A 22,608-nucleotide genomic window follows, 5' to 3' on the forward strand; every position below is an offset into this window, starting at 1 on the left:
GACAGACTGAGTTGGGTAAGGAGTCTCCCCAAAGTCTGGAAATAATCAACCCTCATTGTTCATGAGTACAGTCCCCAACGACATGGTCGAAACAGGAACTAAGGTCTCGAAACAGGCTGTCCGTCCAACTCTTTTTAGAGAGTGATCCTGAAAAAAGCTGTATCAAATCCATCAAAGGAATGGAATTGAACACAAAATTCTGCATAATGCAAATGCTTAGAGGTGCATTGGAAAACAAATAATGTGGTGACAGTCATGTTACACATGTCACAATATGTAGCCACAATTCACTCAGCGTGTCCATCTTATCCATCAAATATTTAGGCAAAGCAATTCTCTTCTGGCAGGGGTAGGGGCAGGGGAGGAATAAAATAAATAAATTTGAAATGAAAATTCAAAGCACAATACAACCCAAGTTAAAAGAGGATAACTAATATATCATAAGTATTAATATATTGCCTGGATGTATAAACAGGCACCATGTGCAGAGATTGTTAGCTGATGAAAGCATAGAAGTACATATGTTAAAAGTGTTGGAGTGGGAAAAGAAAATGCTTTGCATTATACCATGGGCTGAATCTTCCATGGAGTGGAAATCATCATCGGATTGCCACTCTACTCCTATTTTCTTATCTTGGACTGGAGCTCCACATTTTTCGCCTGCACTTCCAAACTGGCCCTCCTGAGAAATGTGCAGTGCAGTGTAGCTGGAGCTGGAGTCCTTCAGTGCAGTGCAAGATCGTTGGCAGAAATGAAGCCACGTCCCCTTTTTATGGCACTAGCTGCTAGTAAGTTCACACATCCTAGCCACTTTGCCAAGCTAGGAGAGAAAGAAAGTGGGTGAGAAAGTAGGGTGGGTGATGTGGTCAGGGTGGAGTTGGGGATAGTTGGGGCATTGAGAGGTGATTGGGGGTTGAAACTTGTTGGGAAATTCCCATGCAGTCCTTGTGTGCAGACTTCTGAGGGGTCCCCCAGTACAGCTTCCAGGGTACCTCTGGGATATAACTATCCAGAGACTGGAAGATCTGTGTCTATGTGAATACAAGTAATCTGGCACAACACTGAAACGCCATGATTTATTTCAAAAGCAGCAAGCAGTTAGAAAAATGCAGGTTCAATATTAATGAGAACGATGAAGGTAATAGCTTTCATCCCATTTGCAAGGTGGAGAACACCGTAACACTAAAGGCAGCAGTTTACCACTTGAATGGAGCTTGTGTGTGTCCATAGCGCCACCAATGCATTTTCCATTTACAAATACTCTTGGAACCTGGCAAAAGAAAATATCGGAATAATATACGTCAAACCCTGTGCCCTAGATCTGACTCTCTTATTCCTTCTGAACAGATTCCCTTATCAAATGATATCGACTACAAGATAAGAATATTATAGACCAAAGACACCTGGATACATTTAGGAAACTGTTAGATTGTGCAATAGGACTGTAGGCTACTACTGAATGGATTAACTAATTACAGTTGAATGGTCTTCCTGATCCATAATTATTTTGTGAACATAAACACGGATTTCAGTGGATTTGGTTGTCCAGGAAATACCTTCTAAAATTGTTTTACCAGATTTGGATGTAAGTCTGTGTGGAATGATCATTCAATGACTATTGCTTCACTAACCACATATATTGCTACAAGTGTCTGCTACAGAGGAGAGTTTCTACTATATATCAACTGAGTTCTGTCTCCAGAATAGACACTTCTAGAAAGTAAGCCTGTCTCTCAAACTTTCCTAATATGGAAAAATTGTCCCTTTAAATGCCCATGTGGTTTGTAGCTTGGACACAATCTTATTCCTTATGCCTGTGTAATTTCATTAACTATCCAATACTATTAAAGTGGAGACAGTACCAGTCACATTCCAAGTCTGGTGCTTGCATTAGTTGGTATCTAGTTTATATTTATGGATTGCACTGAACGTAAGAACATAAGAAATAGGAGCAGGAGTAGGCCATTCGGCCCCTCAAGCCTGCCCCGCCATTCAATAAGATCATGGCTAATCCATTCCAGGCCTCAACTGTTCTTTCGTGCCAGCCAACTCATAGCCCTCAACTCCTTGATATTTCAAAAATCTATCTACCTCTTCTTTAAATACTTTCAGTGATCTAGCCTCCACATCTCTGCAGGGGTTGCATGCTCTGCAAAAAGGAAGATGGAATCACAGAAATCAGAATGTTACAGCACAGAACTGAGACATTTGACTCATTATGTCTGTGCCAATTCATTGAAACAGTTATCTAATGAGTCCTTTGTCCCTACACCCCTTTAAGTCTAAAGTAAAGGCAGCGTCTGGTAAGGTGACAATAAGTTTTATCTAAATATCTTCCATTTTAATTGTTTGAAGGTTGATGATGGAATAACGTTAGAATCAAAAATATAAATTTTGAAATTATTTGTTTTCAAAACTATTCTTATATAACAGTTGTGGCAGTAAATAAACAGAGAGCTTTTACAATTTCAGTTTAGTTGTCCCGATTACTGTTAATATTTTACCAATAGGAAATTAGCATATTTACAAAGTATTGTAATTGACAAAACAGCAATAAACACTGATAAAAAATAGATTCATTTTTTGCCATTGTGCAAACATAAGACTTTTCCAATATATTGTGTCATTTGTTATCTGAATGCCTTTCATTAAAATACTGTCCCTCAATGATTCATCAGTTCCAATTATTATTTCTCTAACCATCAATCTCTCCTCTCTTGCTTTCCAGGATCATTGAATCTCTTCTTTGGTACAGCTCTGGCTGCCCTCTGATACCTTGAGTGGCTTAATATGTGAGGCATAGTAGTAAATACAAGTAAGCTATTAGCTTGCATGGTACATCAATCCTGAGCCAGACTTATCCATATCCAACATCAACATGCATTCATGTCCAGATAGGTTTCTCAATAGCAAATAAGAGTGGCTGGATGGGCTGCCCTAGGCAAATTCCCTGCCTTTTAACTCAGCAGTCTTAATGCCAACTGTAGAGACCACCTCTAACCTGGCTGAGTTCAGCTAACCTTTTTCCTATTTAACTCTATTATAGGTATTTTGGCACAATATCCCAAAGTTTACATGAAAATAAATAATTGAAATGTATCTTCCAGTGGGAAGCTATTTATTTTGCTCCTAGTACCTTATTTTTGATACAAAAGCAGAAATACCTGGAAAAACTCAGCAGGTCTGGCAGCATCGGCGGAGAACAAAGCTGATGCTGCCAGATCTGCTGAGTATTTCCAGGTATTTCTGTTTTTTTTTGGATTTCCAGCATCCGCAGTTTTTTTGTTTTTAACCTTATTTTTGATTCCTGGGAGAACCATATATTATTTTGCTTCATTTAACTTGAGAAGATGCAGATAGGACAAATATTGGTGACTTACTGTCCTAATGCCAGTCAATTCCTCAAGAGTATTTTGAATGTGGTCACCATCCTTACGCTGATCCAGTTCAATTGCCTTGAAATTGGCTCCTATTTCTTCAAAGATGCTCTTTGCCTTCATACAATAAGGGCAGTAGGTCTTGGAAAATATAACTACACAATTTTGTACAACTTGGTTCTGAAAAAAAACATAATTCACAATTAAGAAACTAAGTAACTGCTTAATTTTGTTCACTACCTGCTTCATGATTTGTTTCTTTTAAATCCTGGCCATCTTTTACAAGACTATTGTTATGACTACTTTTAAGAATGTGAACTCATGTAGCACCTTCTGCATTATCAGGAAGACAAAAGTGCTTAACATATGTAACACCACTATTCAAGAATGGAGTGGGACAGAAGGCAGGAAACTATAGGCCATTAGTCTAACATCTATTATTGGGGAAATGCTAGAATCCGTTATTAAGGAGGTAGTAGCAGGACATTTAGAAAATCATTATAAAATCAGGCAGAATCGACATGGTTTTGTAAAAGGAAAATCATGTTTGACAAATTTATTAGAGTTCCTTGAGGATTCAACACGCAGTACAGATAAAAGATAACCAGTAGGTGTAGTGCATTTGGATTTCCAAAAGCTATTTGTTAAAGTGCCACATAAAAGGTTACTGCATGAGATAAGAGTTCATCATGTTGGGGATATTAGCATTAGCACAGTCTCCCATTTAAGACCGAGATTAGGAGAATTTCTTCTCTGAGGGTCATTAGCCGTGATCTTACTCAATAACGAGCAGGCTCGTTGGACCAAATGGCCTACTTCTTCTCCTATTTCTTGTGATCCTTTGATCTTATTTACTGTTATATGCTACATATACTGGTCTTAAAATTTTCCAAATCAGCATCTGTAAGTTTTGCTTTTCTCCTTTTTAGGTACCAACTCATGCTGAGATCCTGTCTTATGGGCAGCAATACCCCATTGGTACCTCAATCAAACAACTGTTCTTTATACCTTAACCTATAATATGATTGCTGTTTGGCCAGTTGACTGTGGATGCTGTCATAGCTAACACCATGCCTGTTCTTGCCTAATTTCCATGCTTGAGCACTATAAAGCAGAGATCACTGAACAATGACCAGAAGTTGAAAAGCTGAATGAATTCTGACCTTCCCTAACCCAGGGATATTGAGGCCAATTAATGCACTCATCAAAATTCAGTTGCTTCAAAGGAAATCATCCTTTGATAAGTACAAAGTAATAATCCAGCAATCATTAGTCCTAATGTGTCTGTATCTCAGTATTATGAAGTGCATAGATACTTCTATCCACAATAAATGTCAAATGAGTGTAAATTAGACCTCATATGAAATAAAGTCCTCACACAAAAATAAAACAGTATTATGGAATGGCATATACCACGGGGTCATTAACCAGTGATCTGGTTAAGAGTTTCGAGGTTCAGGTGATAGTGAAACAGGTAAAAGTTTATAATAATTACCAGGTGACGTTATTGTTCTCTATAGAATACTTCCGCTAATTTTTAGCTATGGATTATCAATGAAGTGTACTTTAGGATTTATTGTAAATTATTGCCCCTGTGATTATAATCATGGTGCTTTATCCCTCCTTAGCCTCTTTGCAGCATTTAAGGTTGTGAACAGCTTGCTAACAGAGTTAGTAGTATGGCATAAAAACAAAAAAACTGCGGATGCTGGAAATCCAAAACAAAAACAGAATTACCTGGAAAAACTCAGCAGGTCTGGCAGCATCGGCGGAGAAGAATTTTTTCACCCCTTTCTTGGACTCACTCAAGTTCTGTCGAAGGGTCATGAGGACTCGAAACGTCAACTCTTTTCTTCTCCGCCGATGCTGCCAGACCTGCTGAGTTTTTCCAGGTAATTCTGTTTTTGTAGTAGTATGGCATGGTTTGCTATTTTCTCTTATGAGTATTTCAGTATTCAGTGAAAACTGTATTCTGTTTGTTTATATATTATATGTAAAATAAAACAGCTTGGTGTTTTATCATTGGCTTTGTCTTGCTAGAGTATTTATCAGTCTGCCATCCAGAAATTGGAGAACCCATGTGGGGATATGTGCAAGATTGTGCATGCTGGAATACGGCAATGAGTGGTTTCAAGTGTTACAATCGCAGGTCACATCATTATGTGATTGGGACAGGGAAGATAAATAGGCCTGGATTTTGTGGTCAGTGGTAAAGCAACAGCGCTCACTACTAATCTCAAAGAAAGTTGTCCACAAAGATCCAGTGATTTCTGAGATGCAGACTATCCCTTTCCCATTGGGTTAAATGTGGCATCAAGCTAAAGTGATCTTAAGGGATCAGGCAGCAGTGATGGCAGCAAGCAGGCTAAGCAGTCAATTACATAAATGTATTCTCAAAGACATCAAACCAGTAGGTGAAAAGCACTGAATCCCTTCATTTATAATTTAAATTTTCAGACAGTGAAATAAATGATAATGATTATAGATTAAGATAGAAACTAAAATACAGTAAACAAACTTTAAAAAAAATATGTGGAATTGTTTTTAATATAATGGAGAATTTTGACATTCTACAAATAGAAAATTAGCTTTTCAGGGCCGGTGAGGATGTTTAGCAGTATTTATGATATTTTTGTGCCATTAAAAATTGAATTACATCTCATTGACCAGGGTATATATTTTTCAAGGGCTTTTATAGCACGAGTGCTTAACAATTTTCTGATTGCTAAGGGGATTGCTCTTTGGGGGACCTCAACAGCAGACCTTCTGTAGGAGTGTAGAATTACTGACAGCAACTTCTGGATTTGTGCATCATTATACATGTGACTGAGTCATACGGACTTGAAACGTTAACTGTACTCCTCTCCGCAGATGCTGTCAGACCTGCTGAGTTTTTCCAGCTATTTTTGTTTTTTTCCGAAAGGTGCTGTCACTTTCATTGCAGTAATGGCGGTAAACGCTGGCTATTTCATCATTATTGTCACCATAAAAGCTGGACCAGACTAATTGCAGAGGACACAGGGCCCAATTACAGGGGATCCTGGTAGTGATGAATCCAACAGAATAACTAGTGCAGAAGAAAAGATTATCACGGTCTTGTTCACATAACATCCCTGTCCTGCTTAGCCTACATCAGCTTCTTTCCTGGAACACAATTAAATTGATATCCTCATATCTCTGCAAATATCTCCATCCTATAGTCCACAGTGATTCCGCACCCCCCGCCCCCCCACCCCACACACACACACACTCCTGTATACCCACCCAGCCCAGCCCAGCCTCAAATTTCAGCCTTTTGGACATTTCCTCCTCCCTGTGATCTTCAAAACAGGAGCATTCCCTTCAGTCATCTAGAATCAGCTTTCTGATATTTCCTCCTTAATTGTCAGACTCTCCACTTCCTACTCCTTCAGAAAGATTCATGAAAATCTATTTATTCGATCAAGAGCTTGGTCATGCTTCCCCATTTGCTCCCTTGCAGGCTTGGCATCCATTTTCTTAGTTAAACTTCTCCATGAACAGTCATGAGAGATTCTTTATCTTAAAAGTACTACATCAATGCAATTTGATGATTTGCTCTGCCTCTTCATGGTAATGCATTAATTTGACTTTAAAATCCCAATCATGTCATAGTTTTACAGTTCAGATGGAAAATGGAATGGTAATCTTTGGAAGGGCTCTGACGCTTTCTCTGGCAATATTCAATTCTGTAAGGTGTTTGAAGATCCTTTTCTGAAATGTTTTAAAATTTCACCAAACTGATGGACCTCCAGCAGCAGGCGATGTTTGCCTCATTGGGAGTAGCCCGTAGAGCAGAGTACTGCTTTATGCAGCTGCTCGACATGAACGTCCACAAAAACCAAACCTTCTTTACAAAGGCATATTCCTGAAGGAGGTGGGTGACAGCCTCTTCCCCACTTCAGTCGCCTCGAGGCCAGTGTACCAAGGCAGTGAGACTCTGGGCATGCAGGAAGGATCTGACATAGAAACCCTTCTCACCACCAGTCAAGCTACATCTTGGTGCCTGTTTGAAAGTTGTGGCAGTGAGGCCTTCTGCAAAATGACTTTGGCAATCTGCTAAGGGCCTACTATTTTCTGTTCCCACAGGGCCTCATCTGCAGTCCACTACTTGATGGACTTGTGGACAAAAATATGCTTTTCCGCGAGGGACAGGTGCAATATAATCACTTCACCTGTGGTTCAATTGAAAACAACATAACTGTACCGCCTCTTCAAAGGGAAGAAACGATTTGCCAAATACATTTTAGTGAAGGGCCTCTGGAATGGTTAGTCCGAATGTGAGTAAATGATGCAGTCAAATAGGTAGAATAACAACAGTTAATGGAAGTGTACAAAACTAATGTACATTCGGATAACAGTGAAGGAAACTTACGCGAATAAAATGCAAAGCAGCATCTCGATGTGCTTCTGGTAATCTGGTAAAAAACTGCCCCATTCTCACAAAAGGAAGAAACTCTGTTGTGAGTGCTGAAACTAACGAAACAAGTTATTCAGGCATAAGAGGAATAGTTTAAGGTATAAAGCATTAAACACATTTGTGGTTTTTAAAAGATACCGTCGCCAGAAAAGGAAATGTGTGGTTTATTACGCTTTCGCGACCCTTATGGTTAAGGTCAACTTTTGGTAAATGAAATAAGATAGTTCTCCAAGCAGGATCTGGTACACACGCCCCCACCCCCCATGTCGCCGACCTTAAGTCTTTTTCCGATGCTGTCTGACGAGCTGAGTATTTCCAACATTTCCTGTTTTGTTGAATATATTTCCCATGATAAACAACGTTGAGAATGCTGGTTAGATTCAGAACGCAAAGGACATGAAGCCGAACGTGGTTGTTCGGAAGTGTTTCCCACTGACAGATGAACGTCGTGAGGAGGGGGAGGTGGTGTGTTGCAAAGTTCGCCCATTATGTGATCGGAAAGCAAACCGCTGGGCACCCAACACCAGGGGCCAGAGCGCAAGCCAAATAAGCGAGCAAATGTGGGGACGGAGTTTGAAACTTGTCCATACCGCGTGAACAACAACCCCCCCCCCCCACCACCCCACCTGCCAGGCAACCGGGAGAGATCGCAGGGTCACTGCCCATCGAGTGCACCGTGCGCCCCTGCCGCTGGATTCGGCTACCAGGCGTCACAATCAGCTGTTGGGTGTGTGTCAGGTCCACTGTGAAGCCGATACCTGAACCACGTGGGGCAGAGCCTGGCAGACAGCAAACCCTCCCCAGGGAGGCAACACCACACCAGCCGCAATGTGCAAAAATCAACGGCATCGTGATATTATAGAGGTCGAAATTTATAGCCATGTGCGCGGTGCACATCTCCAACCTGAATATTTATAATATTTATCATTTTCCAGGTTTACATCTGTAGAGTTGCCAGTGATTCAAACCGAGAACTGGCACTGATCACAATTATTAAGGGAAGTGTAATGGTAAAGTGTAAATATGTATAAATATACACATAATTGTATATTATCTATATTTAACTTTGAATAGAACGATCAAGTTGCAAGGATTTGATCAGATAAAACTATTTCTAAGTGTGTTGACTATAAACAAATAAAAACAGAACGTGCTGCAAACACCAGGTATCACAGCCTCTGCGGAGAACAAAACAGAGTTGATATTTCGACTCGAATATTAAGAGTCATATTGGACGCGAAAGTGGCGAATTTTACAGCGGGGCGTATTCATCTCTACTTCCCCCCCCCCTCCCACCCCAGTAGAAATGCCTACTTAAAAAAGTGCTGCCCTGCGATAATACGTCCGAGGCGCAGCCTTAACAAGGTAAGTGTGGAACTTCTGGCCCGAGGGGAAAGGAAGTCCCGGAAACGAGGGCTGCTGGCCAATGTGATTAATTGGCTAAAAACAAAAAAACTGCTGATGCTGGAAATCCAAAACAAAAACAGAATTACCTGGAAAAACTCAGCAGGTCTGGCAGCATCGGCGGAGAAGAAAAGAGTTGACGTTTCGAGTCCTCATGACCCTTCGACAGAACTTGAGTTCGAATCCAAGAAAGATTTGAAATATAAGCTGGTTTAAGGTGTGTGTGTGGGGGGCGGAGAGATAGAGAGACAGAGAGGTGGAGTGGGGGGGGGGGGGGGGGGTGGTGAGGTTGTAGGGACAAACAAGCAGTGATAGAAGCAGATCATCAAAAGATGTCAACGACAATAGTACAATAGAACACATAGGTGTTAGAGTTAAAGTTGGTGATATTATCTAAACGAATGTGCTAATTAAGAATGGATGGTAGGGCACTCAAGGTATAGCTCTAGTGGGGTTTTTTTATTATATAATGGAAATAGGTGGGAAAAGGAAAAGGAAAATCTTTATAATTTATTGGAAAAAAAAGGGAAGGGGGAAACAGAAAGGGGGTGGGGATGGGGGAGGGAGCTCACGACCTAAAGTTGTTGAATTCAATATTCAGTCCGGAAGGCTGTAAAGTCCCTAGTCGGAAGATGAGGTGTTGTTCCTCCAGTTTGCGTTGGGCTTCACTGGAACAATGCAGCAAGCCAAGGACAGACATGTGGGCAAAAGAGCAGGGTGGAGTGTTAAAATGGCAAGCGACAGGGAGGTTTGGGTCATTCTTGCAGACAGACCGCAGGTGTTCTGCAAAGCGGTCGCCCAGTTTACGTTTGGTCTCTCCAATGTAGAGGAGACCACATTGGGAGCAACGAATGCAGTAGACTAAGTTGGGGGAAATGCAAGTGAAATGCTGCTTCACTTGAAAGGAGTGTTTGGGTCCTTGGACGGTGAGGAGAGAGGAAGTGAAGGGGCAGGTGTTGCCTGGGCATGGGGTGGTGCCATAGGACGTGGGGTTGAGGAGTAGGGGGTGATGGAGGAGTGGACCAGGGTGTCCCGGAGGGAGCGATCCCTACGGAATGCCGATAAAGGGGGTGAAGGGAAGATGTGTTTGGTGGTGGCATCATGCTGGAGTTGGCGGAAATGGCGGAGGATGATCCTTTGAATGCGGAGGCTGGTGGGGTGATAAGTGAGGACAAGGAGGACCCTATCATGTTTCTGGGAGGGAGGAGAAGGCGTGAGGGCGGATGCGCGGGAGATGGGCCGGACATGGTTGAGGGCCCTGTCAACGACCGTGGGTGGAAAACCTCGGTTAAGGAAGAAGGAGGACATGTCAGAGGAACTGTTTTTGAATGTAGCATCCAGTGAAGCCCAACGCAAACTGGAGGAACAACACCTCATCTTCCGACTAGGGACTTTACAGCCTTCCGGACTGAATATTGAATTCAACAACTTTAGGTCGTGAGCTCCCTCCCCCATCCCCACCCCCTTTCTGTTTCCCCCTTCCCTTTTTTTTCCAATAAATTATAAAGATTTTCCTTTTCCCACCTATTTCCATTATATAATAATAAAAAAAACCCCACTAGAGCTATACCTTGAGTGCCCTACCATCCATTCTTAATTAGCACATTCGTTTAGATAATATCACCAACTTTAACTCTAACACCTATGTGTTCTATTGTACTATTGTCGTTGACATCTTTTGATGATCTGCTTCTATCACTGCTTGTTTGTCCCTACAACCACACCAACCCCCTCCACCTCTCTGTCTCTCTATCTCTCCGCCCCCCACACACACACCTTAAACCAGCTTATATTTCAAATCTTTCTTGGATTCGAACTCAAGTTCTGTCGAAGGGTCATGAGGACTCGAAACGTCAACTCTTTTCTTCTCCGCCGATGCTGCCAGACCTGCTGATTAATTGGCAGCTGAGTCGTCCAACAGCACCAGAACTTCTGGTTGGGAAGGGATGGGGATGGCTGGGGAACAGCTGATGAAACCGTGCTCCTCCATGTTGAGCACCACTTGGAGGTACGCTGAGGGTGGCAAGGGCGCAGAATGTACTCTGGGTGGGGGACTTCGATGTCCATCACCAAGAGTGGCTCGGTAGCAGCGCTAGAGACCTAACTGGCAGAGTCCTAAACAACATAGCTGCTAGACTGGGTCTGCGGCAGATGATGAGGAAACCAACATGAGGGAAAAACATACTTGACCTCATTCTCACCAACCTGCCTGCCGCAGATGCATCTGTCCATGACAGTATCGGTAGAAGTTACCACCACAAAGTCCTTTTGGAGACAAAGCCCCCTCGTCACATTGAGGATACCCTCCATTGTGTTGTGTGGCACTACCACCGTGCTAAATGATTTTGAACAGATCTAGCAACTCAAGACCGGAAGCCATGAGGTGCTGTGGGCCATCAGCAGCAGCAGAATTGTACTCAACCACAATCTGTAACCTCGTGGGCCGGCATATCCCCCACTCTAACATTGCCACCAAGCCAGGGGTTCAACTCTGGTTCAATGAAGAGTGCAGGAGGGCATGCCAAGAGCAGCACCAGTCATGCCTAAAAATGAGGTGAAGCTGCTACTCAGGACTACTTGCGTGCCAAACAACACAAGCAGCATGCAATAGATAGAGTTAAGCAATTCCACAACCAACGGGTCAGATCTAAGCTCTGCAGTCTTACCACATTCAGTCGTAAATGGTGGTGGGCAATTAAACAAACTCACTGGAGGTGGAGGCTCCACAAATGTCTCCATCCTCAATGATTGGGGAGCCCAGCACATCAGTGCAAAAGTTAAGGCTGACGCGTTTGTAACAATCTTCAGCCAGAAGTGCCGTGTGGATGATCTACCTCGGCCTCCTCCAGAGGTCCCCGGCATCACAGTTGCTAGTCTTCAGCCCTGACAATATTCCAGCGATAGTGCTGAAGGCTTGTGCTCCATAACTTGCTGTGCCCCTAGCCAAGCTATTCCAGTACAGCTACAATGCTGGCATCTACCTGGCTGTGTGGAACATTGCCCAGATATGCAGGACAAATCCAACCCAGCCAATTATCACCCCATCAGTCTACTCTCGATCATTAGTAAAGTGATGGAAGGGGTCATCAAAAGTACTATCAAGTGGCACTTGTTTAGCAATAACCTGCTCAGTGATGCTCAGTTTGGGTTCCACCAGGGCCACTTACCCGGATTAGCGCAATTCCAACAACATTCAAGAAGCTTGGCACCATCCAGGACAAAGCAGTCCGCTTGATTGGCACTTTATCCACAAACATTCACTCCCTCCACCACTGGCGAATAGTGGCAGCAGTGAGTACCATCTACAAGATGCACTGCAGAAACTCAAGGTTCCTTAGAAAGCATCTTCCAAACCCACGACCACTACTGTCTAGAAGGACAAGGGCAGCAGACATGTGGGAACACCACCATCTGTAAGTTCCCCTCCAAGCCATTCACCATTGGAACTGTATCACCATTCCTTCACTGGTGCTGGGTCAAAATCCTGGAACTTCCTCCCTAGTAGCTCTTTGGATGTACCAACACCACATGGACTGAAGTGGTTTGTGAAGGTAGCTCACCACTACCTTCTCAAGGGCAATTAGGGATGGACAATAAATGCTGACCTAGCCAGCAATGCCAACATCACATGAATGGGTAAAAAAAACACAAGGACCCTAGGGAGGTTGAGGAGGAGAGTGGCGTATTTAGGTTTTGGGGATGGGAGGGGAATGAAAGGGGGACACGACCTTGGGGTGGGGTGGGGGGGGGGGGGGTGAATGCCCCCGATGGACACAGTACTCTTCCTTCCTGTCTTTTAGCCTCAGCTGTAAAAGTAACAGGATGATTTCCTTTGTTCCACCTTCCCCAGTCACATATTTATTGCAGCGGAGCTGGAAACAGGCCTTTAACTGATCATTAGTTGGCCAGTAAAGGGCCTCAATAGGCCTAAAGGTGGGTGGACTGGCTCACGTTAACTGCCCATCATAATAGGAGAGACAGCTCGGGGATGGTCAAGAAGGCATTGGGCTAGCCACCCATTTATTCTACATACCACCTCCGCCTGCAATACATCAGCTGGGGGGGGGGGGGGGGGGGGGCTGGAAAATTCCCGTTAACTCTCTTTCTCTCTCCACAGACGCTGCCAGACCTGCTGTGCATTTCCAGCACTTTCAGTTTTTATTTCAGATTTCCAGCATCTGCAGTATTTTGCTCTTATTTTTGTGTCTGGGTAGAGGCAGGGGGATAGTATTCATTAGCTCAATAAGCTTGAAGTGTTGTCTGGCCTACTCCCACGGTTGTTCGGGCACTAAGCCAACTCTGACCTTTCCATTGTGCCATGGATCTTGAACCAATTGTGAAGGCAGCTGTTATTTCAGTTTGGTGTCTTATATGAAGAACAGCACTGCCATCAATGCAGCACCACTTCTGCTTTAGTTGTCTCGGCATCACAGACTAATAATTGGCTTCTGCAAAGATTTATATGGGTAGCACTAGCTAAATCAGGCATGACCTGCTGAAATGGTAGCCGTAATAATGAAAACTTTTAAATGGAAATAGTCTAAAGATGGATCTTGAAGATTTCAAGTGATGAGGCTGTGACTATTTCCTTTGTCAGATTATTCCATTGTGGGATTGTCCTTGGGAAGAAAGATTGCTGATACACTCTCTTGGAAACAAATGGTCTTTATAGCTTGTGTGGATGGCTACCTTGTGTTTTGTCATTGCCGGAGGACACCAGGTACTTGTTCGTCAATTCCCACCAGTCCAATCCATATGGTATACAACATGGTCAGTCTATTTTTCTCCCTCCTTTTCTGTAGCGATTCCATTCCAAATCTTTGATGGGACCTGGTGTATTTCCCATACTGATTTGTGCAGGATCGTGCAGCACATGTTTGGATTGCTTCAATCTCACCATATAAGGACTCCACACACAATGTGCATATTCCAAGACTGGATGAACAAATGTTTGGTGAGCTATAACTCTGATACTTTTGTTGCAATATCAAAGATTCCTCCTCAGAATCCAAGGACTATGCTCCCTTTGTATGTTATCTGTTGAGTGTAGGATCCCCAATGAAGATGAATTACACACTGCATGGATAATCTAGACTTGACACTATTTAGGGTATTTGCATTGGTCTTGGTATGGATGGAAGTAAATACCTTTGTCATTTAGATCCTAATTTCCATATAAATTCTACTACTTGTTGCTAAAATGTGTGTGCAAGGACAGCTTGTTGAAAGCCTGTTGCCGCTGGAAAATTGCTAGTCTCTGCTTTGTATTTCCTCAGCAGGCATGGTTGCAATAAATAACTTAGCAGGGCAGGAGTTTGAACCTTTGTCACTCCACTGTGGACTGTGGTGTATATGCAATGAGTTTCTCTTCCATAGTGCCTTTAGTCAATAGAAATAGTACAAACTGTAAGAATACAGGTTCGTTATATGTTAAGTCAGCACAAGGCATTGAGGCAAAGATTACATCCTACAGTAAGTAGGTAATCTGCAGTGTAAATCAAGGTCAATGTGACCTTTTGGACTAGTTTTGATTGCCTGAAGGAGTTGGAGAGGAGTTTCAGATTGTTTCCCGTAAATGGTCACAGCTTTTATCCTTGCTTTTTTTTTGCTACTTTGAGAACATTGCAAGGCTCTGGGTGTGTAGGAAGTGTTTGTATCACAACACCACCCAGGAGAGAGCACTTCCCCTAATTGGTGCTCCTGCTTTTTACTTTAATATTCGCCCCTTGGTGCGTCGTGGATACATTCTGTCGTACCTACATGCAGCAACTGACCAAGGGTAGTTTGACAGCAACTCCCCCTACTATGGCTTCAATCATTGAGAAGGGCAGGAGCTGCACTGTGGCAATATTTGACTTCAAAACTGCACACCACCCTGACTTCATCATATAGCACTATTCCTTCCTCACTGCTGATAACCTGGAATTCCCTTCCTAACACAATTTGTAGCACCATTACCAGAGAACAGCAGAAGTTCAATAAGAAGGCCAACCACCATCTTCTCTGGACAGCTAGGGATGGCCGATAAATATGGCCTTTCCAGTTGCACCCACATCCTGAGAACAAATTTAAAAAAAACTCACCAGACCTGCGTTTCATGACTACGTTAAAACACTGTCCAAGCAATAGCCATTATTCTGAAGTGCAAAAATTGCAGAGCCCCTAACTCTGCCTAAGCTTTTAGTACTGAGCAATGCATTCGCTAACAACAGCCGAGTGCTCACTGATGCGAGAAAAGTTCTCCGAGCTTCACACGGAAGAGGAAAATAAGCAGTGCACTTAGCAAAGGGAGAAGGGCAGTTGAAGTGAGTCGGGGGGACGAAACCAAAGATACGTTTAGATCAATGGAAGAATTTTAAGGAGGTTTAATTTGTAGGAAGTGGCAAAATACAGGGGAGGGGAGGGGGGGGGGGGGGGGGGTAGGCTAGACAGTAGAAGCAGCCCAGTGGCTAAATGAGCAGCCATAATGATGGAAAGGCAGAAAGGAGGTGGGGGGGGGGACAAACAAAAATAATGTAGTGTTAGAGAGAGACAAAGAAAGGGTTTATGGCAATAAGGCTGGAGGAGGTGACTCATGTAGAGTGAGGGGAGGGGAGGGGAGGGGAGGGGAGGGGAGGGGAGATCATGGGGGGATTCTAAGGCAATGATAAGAAATTTAAAGTCAACTCAAGAGTGACACAAGGAGCACGTGGGAGTCCAGAGAGAGAGAGAGAGAGAGAGAGTGTGGGACAGCGAGACTTGTGTGTGTGTGTGTAGATGAGAAGAGGGGCTGCGGCAAATAGGGTTGCTCGAAGTCTGTGGAAGGTTAAGACTGATGGAGATGGAGCTGGAGGAGGAGGAGGAGGAGGGGGGAGGAGGGGGGAGGAGGGGGGAGGAGGGAGGAGGGGGAGGGGGGGGGGGGGGCAAAGTTGCTGCTGCTGCTGTTGCTGCTGCTGCTCCTCCAGTCTCCGCCTCCCCGTGGAAACCCGTTGCCAGGGGAGATCCCGCGAGCCGTACAAATACACGGCAGCGACTCGATCACCCGACCTCACTCCGGAAGCAAAGTGTGAACGCCGCACCGTCGCCCGAGGCCCCGGGTGGTTTGTTGTTTTTTTTTTTTTTTAATTTTCCGGGGAATGTGCCAGTCTCCGGTCGTGATCCTTGGCCGGCAGCTGCGCTCGACCTTGGCCCGCGTGCTTCCGCCAGCTCAGGCCGTCTGCACGGGCAGCCCCAGCCCCAGCCCCAGCCCCAGACCCCGCCCCCGAGCGCTGGGGAGGGGAGGGGAGGGGAGGGGAGGGGTCCTGATTCTTGACAGGCAGCGGCGTGGGGCAGCCCCGGCTCTCAGGACCCGGTTGTTAGGAGCCGAGGCAAGATGGCGGACGTGCTGAGCGTACTGCGTCAATACAACATCCAGAAGAAGGAGATTGTGGTGAAAGGGGACGAGGTCATTTTCGGGGAGTTTTCTTGGCCGAAGAATGTGAAGACGAATTATGTGATCTGGGGGTGAGTGGTGTCCGCGGGGGAGGGGGAGGAGGAGGAGGGGGGCGTTTTTTTTTTGGAGGGGTGGAGGAAACCTTTATAATAGAGGAGAGGGGGGTGGGGGGGGGGTGGGGGGTGGAGCCCGGGCTGAGGAGTTGAGTTGAGTGGAGTTTGAGCAGCATGTGCGGGATGCCGCTGCCTCTGTCGGAACTGCTGGCGCACTGTGGACACCGTTGCCCCCCCCCCCCCCCCCCCCCCTCGCCAGTAAACATCACCCAACAAGCCACTTTAGTTGTTTAACATAAGGAGAGAAAGGGAGGAGGCTGTGTGTGTGTGTGTGTTTGTTTAATATGCTGGGGGGGAGGGGGGGGGGGCAATGTTTTGGGGAAACTGACACTTGTATGACTCCGTACACACACACAACACACAAAAAAAGTATTGGCTAAAGTGATCGCTTTCCTGCCTAAAGGCTGTTGCGCAAACTTTTCTTGACTTTTTGCAATTTTTTTTTCTCAAGCTGATTGCATGACCTTAATTGACTAAAGTCGGTTTTTTTTTAAAAAAACAAGAGGCGAATTTTTTTTGTCGGTTTTTGCATTGAGGTATTGGAGCCGAGTTTCTCATTGCCCAGTATTTTCAGTCCAATAGATTGAATGCTTTGCATATACATTTATTATAAGCCTCCCATGATCGGATGAGATGTTAAACTGAAGTCCTGCCTGCTGCTTCCGGTGGCTCTGTTTCATTTTAAGGGCTCTGTGATATTGGAAGAAGAACAGGGCGCTTGCCCTATCTTAGCCAAAATATTACTGACTGGCAAATGCAAGTGGCTGCTGTACTTACCTACATCATAGTAACTCCACTGAAAGCTAATTACATCAAGTGCTTTGAGATATTTTGAAATAGGATGATGGTCAAGCCAAATGATTCAATTTTAAAATACAAACAGCTCCCAAACCAACCTTCTGAGGAAATTTCAAGAGTAGGCTTTGTTTACTTGACATAGAATGGACTTTAACATATTAAGCAGTATTAACAAGTGTCCTGAGTGTTTGTAGGACTATGGCTGAAATGTTGGTTATCTACAAAATTAGCACATGATATTGTGAAGCTCCCTGCTGCTTTGAAAGCTAGAGCAACCTTCTTGGGGCACTTGCTTTGACATTGATTTGGAATCACATGTAAAGAATTGCAGAAACAGCAACAGTAGACAGCAGCTGATGGTGAATCCAAAAGGTTAAATGCAAGGAACCAGAGAGAAATTAGGCCTGTCATCAATCCCAGGACTGTGTGTCACTGCTGTTTCTGATCTTTGTGTTATCTTGGCTTCGCCAACCCGAGGAATATATATTCAGATAGGCCTTGGAAGAATGAAGTTTTGCTTATCTTGGGAGTGGAAATAGATGTTACTGAGTTGTAAAACTCTGATTTTACATGAAGCTGCTCAGTTCTATAGCCTGTGCAGCTCATAAAAAGAGAGCAGTCCTTCTTATTAATATTGTATTGTTAAAAACACATTAACAGTGTGTGTGCATATTTTTCATCTAAGAGATGTCCAATTTTCGTTTAGCGCATCTCTGCAGTAGAACATCTGAAATGGAGGATGTGAATCTAAGCTTTAGTACTAATTTGTTAGGGCTTCATTACGTGAGAGCTCCTGAATAGTGTCTGTGCGGTGGAACTGCAGTTCTTGATGGCAGATAGTGGATGAGGTCTATGAGGATCAGTTGGTGGAAAGCTTTTGCTTTGGTTAAGCCTGTCTGTACAATGGAGCCCTTTGTCAGAAAATCATTTATGACATATGAAACTTTGGAGGGACAATTGCACTATAGGCAAAAAAGAACTTGTGCATTTTAAATTTTAAACCTTTTCCATCCCATTGCTCAAGACTTTTTTTTCTTCCAATTTGCTTCTTTCTTTTGCCTAAAGTGCTGATTCTTGTAAGAATTTAAAAATCTTGTCCAATTGGCCATATACTGTGGGTTTTTTTTTTAAGTAGTCAGTTAATATTGGCAGGTGAATTGGACCACAGAGAACCTAAGACCAATATTAACTTTGCTACAATGCACATGTGTGGATGTTTAGCAGAGTATATCGTAATCTGGAGATGAAATCATTAAACCTCCTCTAGCCAAGTAGCAATGAGACCAGTTCTAGCTCCTCAGCTAAGAAAGTTCAGGGTCTGATATCAAATGTTTATTTATATTTATATTTATCGTATTGAAACATTTTTTTTTCAAATGTCATGACTTTTGTAGGCAATCTGAAGCATATGCAGAGGTTGTTTGTGCTTTTTGGGCATCCTTGTATATCTACAGCTAACATGCAGGCTTCATTCAAGGAACCAGAGATGTTTAGCTGAACCTTTTACAACTTTTTTCAAGACAAAACATTTGCTGGATTGTGGAAATCACTAAAAAAACACTGGAAAATTATGATTATGAATTGCTTGAAAGTTGCATGGAATGTTTCATATTTTCTGTAATGTAAAATTAAACCGGGTTGCAGTATTCTGCCTTTCTGATGTTGTAGTGTACACCAAGTAATAGACAAGATTTGGTTAGATATATGCCCTTGTAAAGGAAATTCTGTAGTGTACTAATGATACTGTACAGAGTACATCAAAGAATTAAACTAGTAAACTGTGTTATCTTGTTTTTAGGCCCTCGATGTTTGTCATCTCATCTAACTTTAATTAGAAAAGAAGTGGTGATGCAGTGGGTTAGTAAATTACCTCTGACATTTAGACTTAAAGCCAGCCAGATCTTTGTAGACCTATAAGTTTTTAAATGATGTACTTGGAGCTGTCTGTACCCAGATCTTAATGGATTCACATCTGTGGCAAAAAAATCTTCATAATTGGCATGAAATTAATGCAATGTCTGTTACGGGAAATGAGTTCTAAAATGTGCCAGTTACAATGTAAGGATAGAGTATAAAATGCTAGCTTTGAAAGAATATTATAAAAATATTAATTTTTAAAATTTATAAAAATATTCCTGCCTTTATACCAGTGATCAGTTTCAGGCGTGTTATTGTAGAAGTTGGAATTATTGGACAAGATGCTGCAAGTAAATTCTGCTGTAAATTGGAATTTAAAAAAAGCCGTTGTGGCATATTGTAGCTTTACATGCAAAAAGATATCCTATCAGACTTATTCTGAATTGTTGCAAATTACAGCAGGTGAACATAATGGCAACTTGCATTTATGTAGCACCTTTGGCATCATAAAAATGTTCAAGGCGCTTCATAGGAATGTTATCAGACCAAGTGTGATGAAAGTTTGTCCTCAAACCACCTCTTTTGGATAAAGCAAATTGTCAATATGAGTATGTATATATTAAAATAGGTACAATTGTATGCACACCTTTGTTCATATGAACATACGAATTAGGAGCAGGAGTAGGCCCCTCGAGCCTGCTCTGCTATTCAGTAAGATCACGGCTGATCTGAATGTAACCTCAAGCCCATATCCCTGCCCACCCGCCTGATGACATTTCACCCCCTTGTTAATCAATTATCTAGCTCTGCCTTAAAAATATTCAAAGACTCTGCTTCCACTGCCTTTTGAGGAAGAGAGTTCCAAAAGCTCTCAACCCCTCAGAGGGCAAATTTCTCCTTATCTCTGTCTTAAATGAGCAACCCCTCACTTTTAAACAGTGACCCCTGGTTCTAGATCCTCCCACAAGAGGAACCATCCTTTCCACATCCACCCTGTCAAGACCCCTCAGGATCTTAAAGGTTTCAACTAAGTTGCCTCTTACTCTTATAAATTCCAGTGGATACAAGCCTAACCTTGTCCAGCCTTTCCTCATAGGACAACCCGCCTATTCCTGATATTAGTCTAGTAAGCCTTCTCTGAACTGCTAATGCATTTACACCTTTCTTTAAACAAGGAGAACATTGCTGTACATAATGCTGTAGATGTGGTCTCACCAATGCCCTGTACAACTGAAGCATAACCTCCCTAATTTTGTGATCAATTCCCCTCACAATAAATGATAACATTCTATTCCTAATTACCTGCTGTACTTTCTTACTAACCTTTTGTGATTCATGCGCTAGGACACCCAGACCCCTCTGAATCTCAGAGCACTGCAATCTCTCACTATTTAGATAATAAGCTTTTTTATTCTTCCTGCCAAAATGAACAATTTCACATTTGCTCACACTATACTCCGTTTGTCAGATCGTTGCCCACTCACTTAACCTATCTGTGTCACTTTGTAGCCTCCTTATGTCCTCTTCACAATTTACTTTCCTACCTATCTGTGTCATCAGCAAATTTAGCAACCATTCCTTCGGTCCCTTCATCCAAGTCATTTATATAAATTGTATAAGGTTGATGTCCCAGCACTGATCCTTGTGGCACACTACTCGTTACATCCTGCCAACCAAAAAAAGACCCATTTATGCCAACTCCCTGCTTCCTGTTAGCTAGCCAATCTATTCATGCCAATGTGTTATCCCCTACACCATGAACTTTTATTTTCTGCAGTAACCTTTGATGTGGCACTTTGTCAAATGCCTTCTGGAAATCTAAGTACAGTACATCCACCTCCTTTATCCATAGCACATGTTACTCCTTCAAAGAGCTTCAATAAATTAGTTAAACATGATTTCCCTTTTACAAAACCATGTTGACTTTGCCTGATTTCCCTGAATTTTTCTAAGTGCTTCTAACATTTTCCCTATGACAGATGTTAAGCTAATTGGCCTAAAGTTTCCTGCTTTCTGTCTCCCCTCCTTTTTTAATATAGGAGTTATATTTGCTATTTTCCAATCTACTGGAACCTTCTCCGAATCTAGGGAGTTTTGGAAAATTAAAATCAGTGCATCAGCTATCTCACTAGCCACTTCTTTCAAGACTTTAAGGTGAAGTCCATCTAGATCTGGAGATTTGTCAGCCTCAAGCCCCAACAATTTACTCAGTACCACTTACTCAGTGATTGTAATTTTCCTCAGTTCTTCCCTCCGTTCCATTTCCTGATTTACAGCTATTTCCCGGATGTTACTTGTGTCCTCTGTAATGAAGACTGAAGCAAAAAACCTGTTTAATTCATCTGCCATCTCTCTACTTTCCATTATCAATTCCCCAGATGCACTTTCTATAGGATGATCACCCACTTTTTAAACTCTTATTTAATTATCTATTGAAGCTCTAACTATCTGTCTTTATATTACAAGCTAGCTTTCTCTCACACCCTAATTTTTTTTCTCTTTATTAATCTTTGTCATTCTTGCTGCTCCTTATATTCTTTCCAATCTTCTGACCTGCCATCCATCTTTGCGTAATTATATGCTTTTTCTTTAAGTTTGATACTGTCTTTAACTTTTTTAGTTAACCATGAACGGTGGGCCTTCCCCTTGGATATTTTTTCCTCATTGGAATGTATATATTCTGTGTATTCTGAAATATCCTTTTAAATGTCTGCCGCTGAGCTTCTTTTGTCATATCCCTTAACAGCATTTTCCAGTTCATTTAGCAAGCTCTGCTTTCATGCCCTCATAATTGCCCTTATTTAAGTTTAAAATACTAGTCTTGGATGCACCCGTTTTGCCCTCAAAATTAATGTAAAATTCAATCATATTATGATCACTGCTACCTAGGGGTGCCTTCACTAGGACGTCATCAATTAATCCTATCTCATTGCTCAATACCAGGTCTAGTATAGCCTGCTCTCTGGTTGGCTCTGGAATGTGCTGTTCTAAGAAACTATCCGAAAACATTGTATGAACCCCTCATCTACACTACCTTTGCCCACCTGATTTTTCCAGTCTGTATATAGATTAAAACCCCCCATGATTATTGCTGCCCTTTTCTGGCAAGCCTCCATTGTCTCATTTTTATACTCTGTCCTACTGTGTAGTTACAATTAGGGGGCTTCTTGCCTTTATCATGCCTCATCTCAATCCAAACCACTTCTACAT

General features: G+C 42.7%; 2 protein-coding genes across 4 annotated transcripts in view; one reads left to right on the forward strand and one right to left on the reverse strand.

Moving 5' to 3' along the window:
- Nucleotides 1-627: 627 nt before the first annotated feature.
- Nucleotides 628-16,390, reverse strand: glrx2 (glutaredoxin 2). 3 transcript variants are annotated; one of them, XM_041207682.1, is made up of 4 exons: nucleotides 16,246-16,390; nucleotides 7,771-7,871; nucleotides 3,381-3,557; nucleotides 628-1,270 (listed from the first exon to the last, which is right to left on the reverse strand). In XM_041207682.1, the coding sequence occupies exons 2-4, from the start codon at nucleotides 7,831-7,833 to the stop codon at nucleotides 1,121-1,123; spliced, it is 390 nt and encodes a 129-aa protein (XP_041063616.1). In that variant the 5' UTR covers nucleotides 7,834-7,871; nucleotides 16,246-16,390; the 3' UTR covers nucleotides 628-1,120. The 3 variants fall into 3 exon arrangements, with proteins under 3 accessions (XP_041063616.1, XP_041063614.1, XP_041063615.1); XM_041207680.1 differs by lacking the exon at nucleotides 16,246-16,390 and adding an exon at nucleotides 15,303-15,548; XM_041207681.1 differs by lacking the exon at nucleotides 16,246-16,390 and adding an exon at nucleotides 13,909-14,286.
- A 129-nt stretch (nucleotides 16,391-16,519) lies between these two features.
- cdc73 (cell division cycle 73, Paf1/RNA polymerase II complex component, homolog (S. cerevisiae)) overlaps nucleotides 16,520-22,608 on the forward strand; it is a 384,146-nt gene continuing 378,057 nt past the window's right edge. Inside the window, exon 1 of the mRNA XM_041207677.1 lies at nucleotides 16,520-16,701. Within this exon, the coding sequence (XP_041063611.1) occupies nucleotides 16,571-16,701 (131 nt within the window). The 5' untranslated portion in view covers nucleotides 16,520-16,570. The remainder of the gene's footprint in view (nucleotides 16,702-22,608) is intronic.

Source organism: Carcharodon carcharias, chromosome 16 (assembly GCF_017639515.1).
Source record: "Carcharodon carcharias isolate sCarCar2 chromosome 16, sCarCar2.pri, whole genome shotgun sequence".
NCBI lineage: Eukaryota > Metazoa > Chordata > Chondrichthyes > Lamniformes > Lamnidae > Carcharodon > Carcharodon carcharias.

What these genes read in the sequence shown, in the direction of transcription:
- glrx2 (XM_041207680.1), bottom strand. An exon ending in CTGCTTTGCATTTTATTCGC is followed by an intron (nt 3,558 to 7,770) that starts GTAAGTTTCCTT and finishes GTTTTTTTTCAG; the next exon opens with AACCAAGTTGTACAAAATTG. An exon ending in AATTGACTGGCATTAGGACA is followed by an intron (nt 1,271 to 3,380) that starts GTAAGTCACCAA and finishes TTCTTTTGCCAG; the next exon opens with GTTCCAAGAGTATTTGTAAA.